Genomic DNA, 4,603 nt, shown 5'->3' with positions numbered 1-4,603 from the left:
AGGGATTCATGGGCTTTTATATGGTAGTTTATGTTATGTGCATCTCCAGTTCTCCACCATCTAAGAACTAAAGTTTCAGTTTTGTAAATTTAAGTTAAGTCTATAGTTAATTGTGATTATAACTGACTGCTTAACCGAGCCTACAAATTATAACACTATATCATGCATTCTGCTTAATTTGTTCTTTATTTCTTTCCCAAAATAGAGATCGGGATAAATACTTGACTATGAGACAAGCATGGCCTAGTAAGCATTTGTGAGGTCCATCAAATTTGAAATATGACAAATGACTCGATAGCGGCCAAGCCAAGGATTAATTATTCAGTAACTTGCAATATACTACGTAGAGCTAGCTTCCAATCTTGCAAGAGACTTAGAGACGTGGCTCGGGAGTTTCATAAGGTAAAAAAACTTAGATTTTCTAACCAGTCAATCAACAATGCTTGGTTGTTGCAGCGGTCTGTCAGCTAATTGGCTTGGATCTGTTTCAACTTAATTATTTACCACTGAAGCACATGACCAGCAATCCAGCATCACATATTTGTCATTTGCACCCGATTACTGCCTCTATAAATAAATATAAGAGCATTTAGATCACTATAGAGGCAGTCACATATAACTATATTTTCTTATTAACATGTAAAAACATGCAAAAACTTGAAATGACATGTGTTGTTGAACAAAGGGACTACATAATACATGAGACATTTAGAAATACACAATACAAAGATTGGTCATAATTTGATCACATTTTTTCATGACACCCATGATACCACATATATAGTTATATCTGCAGTGTATCAATAACCATCGTTCCCTGAGAGAAATGTTCATACAGCTTGGCAATGTAATCCTTGACCTTCACTTTCATGTACAATGCTGGTCTCTTCTCATTGATCAGTTGAGCCGATGGCTCGATTTCTCTCTCATGGTCAACAGAATAGTCTAGAGCCACCGATAGCCTCTCTTTCTTTGCATTTGTCACAACCCTATGCACAGGGCTCTTGAAGAACCCGTTGCTCATTATCTATGCAACAGAACATTTAATTCAATCAGCCCAAGACATTAGAAACTTTTGACAAAAAGATTTTTTTATCCAAAAAACCAGGCATGTAACTTTCATTATTGTGTTCTATTATGGATATGCTATGAAAGACTATAAATTTGTTATACCATGGAAGTAAATCTTTAGTTGGGGATAGATGGGTTTCTTGGTTGCATCTAGTTAGAAGATTAATGGAGGTTAATATTTCTGATAGGTGTGATCGTATCTCCTGGAGATTAACACCAAATGGGCTGTTTACGGTTAAATTCATGTATTCCGATCTCATTGATTCAGTACCATTTTCAAAATCAATACATATTTGGAAGGTTAGGGTCCCTCTTAGAATTAAAGTTTTCTTGTGGTTTGTTCACAAGGGAGTTATTTTAACTAAGGATAATTTGGCGATCAATTCACATTGCTTTTAACATCGCTCCTCCTGTTGACTTGAACTCGTTATTTGGAACGTGGTTACAGGGAATTGATGTTCAATTGGCTAAATCTATTCGTGTCGGAGCATGTGCTCTTCTTTGGGCTTTATGGAATAGCAGAAATGATTTGGTTTTTAACAGAACTCGTGATATCCAATTCTTGCAGGTTATCTACCGAATTACCGCACTGATCCGCACATGGTCGTTACTAACTCCTGTGGTAGCCAGGGAGCTTATGGTTACTGGGTGTGCCCGCTGGGAGATGGTAGCAGAGGGTATCTTCAACCAGTTTGGATGGCGGCATATTAATAGGATAGGTGTTTAGTCATCTTGATCTTTTAGCCATTCCAGGTTGCGGCGCAATGTTCGCCATGTATCTCTTTTTTTCCTTTTTATATACTCTGTACTTACTGGATACTTAGTTTGATTAATATATGGCTGTATGCATCACTCGATGCAGAGGCCGGGGCAAGGCCTCCTTTTCGAAGAAAAAAAATACCATGGAAGTATTTTTCACACAAAACTCAAATGGTAACGTTCTAGTCTGACCAAACAAAATAGTAGTACTACCTAGTTTATAAAAAAAACGCACCTCAGTCTGATCTCCTATAATGACAAGCAGTGTGTGAGGTACGATTGGTACATCCCACCACACCCCATCTCTCAGAACTTGCAGGCCACCGACGCTCTCATCGACCATGAGAAGTGTAAGAACGGTTCCATCGCAGTGAGGCTTCAGACCAAATACTAGCTCTGGCCTTGGACACTCTGGGTAGTAGCTGCATCTTACGTTAGTTTCAGCCTTCTCCCCAAGCTGGTCCACAAAATAGTTGTCATCGTCAAGTTGCAGTAGCTTCGCCATTGCCTGGAGCAGATCGTCCTTCACTCCCCCACATTTTTTTGTGAACTCATGCAGAATATCCCTGCAAACAAAACAATATATGAGCTTATGATCCTAAAACTCCAAGCAAAGAAATTTAGGAAGTGATATATCTGATAAATAGGTGACCTGAAGTTTTCAGGATGTGTTGGCCAGAGGGCGATAAGCCGCTCGTCCTCAGGCTCCACCTTGAGGTAGAGGCGGTCAGACCAGTCTAGGATCTGGTCCGACGACCTCACTCGGTCATTGCCGTACCCCTCAAACTGGAACTTCTCACCGCCGATTAGGTTGGTGTACCTCTTCTTGTCTTCAAGTGGCCGCTTGAAAAACTCCCTCGACGCAATCATCATGTCGTCCATCATCGTAGTTTCTACACCATGGTTACTCAGCTGCATGCATGCACATACATATAAGCAAGATGAATATGAATGCTTGATCTTGTACCAAAATGTTTGAGTACTACCAAATACCGTTTGCTGATAGGATTGTTACTTACCAGAAAAAGGCCCCAGGACTCGAGCGCTGCTCGAAGCTTCGATGCCTCATCGGTGGCTACACCGTCCTTTGTGAAAAGGCGACATAGGTCAATGACAGAGATATGTGCTGTGTTGGCTGTGGCGAGCTGTTGGTCGTGGTGCCCACGCACCACGTACTGGGCCGGCACCTCGGGCTTGCTGAGGACGTTGGTGAGCTCTTGCACTGTCATTGATCTCGCTTCTCCCATGATTCCCTTAGTTGCACTTGCACGACTTTCACATATACTTTATTGGCCTTACAGTAAGAGGGAGTACCACACAGAAGAATCTGAAATCAGATTGATACTGCAAATTGGACACGTGGGTAAATAGGTATGGTTTGCACAATTGCAAGGCAATATTTTCTCGGGTGGCTCATGCATATGAAGCTTAGACCGGTATAAGGGCCAAATAAAATTACCTTCAATCGGTTGCAAAGAGCAGAGATGGATCTTCGATCAATTCCTCGGGTGAGTGTACTTGTTGCTCTAGACAACAAGTAATGCAACTTAGCTGTGGAAGTATCAGATGATGGGGCTTCGTCTATATAGACTATTGGAGTAACAAGGAACACCTCTAAGAAATTTAAGATATGACAAAAGACTTGGCCGGCCAGCCATGGATTAATTATTTGGTTATAAAAGATTACCACCCACAGAAAATCTAGTCTTCCCATGCACATGCTCTTCCCATCGGACGGATGCATCTGGTCGCCATGCATCTATCTACCAGCAAATACTCCACATTTAAGCTAACCCAAGTTGGATGACATACTTGAAATATACCACGTATGACCTTTGAGGTAAAAAAATTAAAATATGATAAACGACTTAATTGCCGCCTAGCCATGGATTAAATATGCAGTAAATTGGAAACCACCACCAAAAGGAAATCTACCCTTCCCATAGGAATCGATGTATATGGTCACTATGCATCAATGTACCAGCAAATACTCACCACTTAACCCAAGTGGAAGGGCAACTTGCAAATAAATTGTGTATATACCACGTATGAACTTAAAGCTAACACAATATTGCAAGAGACCCAAGGACGCGACGCGAGAGTTTCGTGTGGAAAACTTAATTTCATATGAACACTTGCTTTGGACGCCAACGTGGAATGAATTCTTCTAATGAGTCAGTCAAGAGCGTTTGGTTGCTGCAGGGGTCAGTCTTAGATTCCTGCAGCTAGCTGGCTTAGATCGTTTCCAACTTAACTATTGACAACCGAAGCACATGACCAGCTTGTACGTCAATTTGAAACCATAATGCATCGTCATCAAGGACGTGGTAAGTGCTAATTACGATTACCTCAGCAGCTGAAGCACACGCTAGTTCTAAGTCAAGAGTTAAAATTTACTTGAAGATGGTGAGTTTGAGCTTGCTGCTGCACCGGTCGACATTTGGTAGACGATGATATGTTCATCAGTTTGCTATATGATGATAGGTCCAATCCGGGGTAACTCGCTTGGCGGGTGGTACACGGAAGGCAGATCTAGGACGATTTCCAGAGTAAGGGAATTTTTAGCCCTTCAATTAAAATTTAACTCATTATGTCATCTCACTAAACACAAATCCCTGAACATAGCTCCTAATAAAACATCATTTCTCCTATCGTTTTGTATAATAAACCTCATTTCAAACATATTTGCACAACATATTAACTTAAACCTTGATATTTTTAATGCATAAATTTCAACAAAATTTCAAATTCATTGTTTTAAACTAAAAAGTAA

At 40.6% G+C, this 4,603-nt stretch overlaps 1 protein-coding gene across 1 annotated transcript; it reads right to left on the bottom strand.

Annotated features, from left to right (window-relative positions):
- Positions 1-673: 673 nt before the first annotated feature.
- Positions 674-3,374, bottom strand: LOC123412361 (protein SRG1-like). The gene is made up of 5 exons (XM_045105311.1): positions 3,290-3,374; positions 2,850-3,174; positions 2,483-2,742; positions 2,066-2,396; positions 674-1,027 (listed from the first exon to the last, which is right to left on the bottom strand). The coding sequence occupies exons 2-5, from the start codon at positions 3,075-3,077 to the stop codon at positions 785-787; spliced, it is 1,062 nt and encodes a 353-aa protein (XP_044961246.1). The 5' UTR covers positions 3,078-3,174; positions 3,290-3,374; the 3' UTR covers positions 674-784.
- Positions 3,375-4,603: the final 1,229 nt, after the last annotated feature.

This window comes from Hordeum vulgare, chromosome 7H (assembly GCF_904849725.1).
Source record: "Hordeum vulgare subsp. vulgare chromosome 7H, MorexV3_pseudomolecules_assembly, whole genome shotgun sequence".
NCBI lineage: Eukaryota > Viridiplantae > Streptophyta > Magnoliopsida > Poales > Poaceae > Hordeum > Hordeum vulgare.
This window is presented reverse-complemented; position numbering and strand designations above follow the sequence as displayed.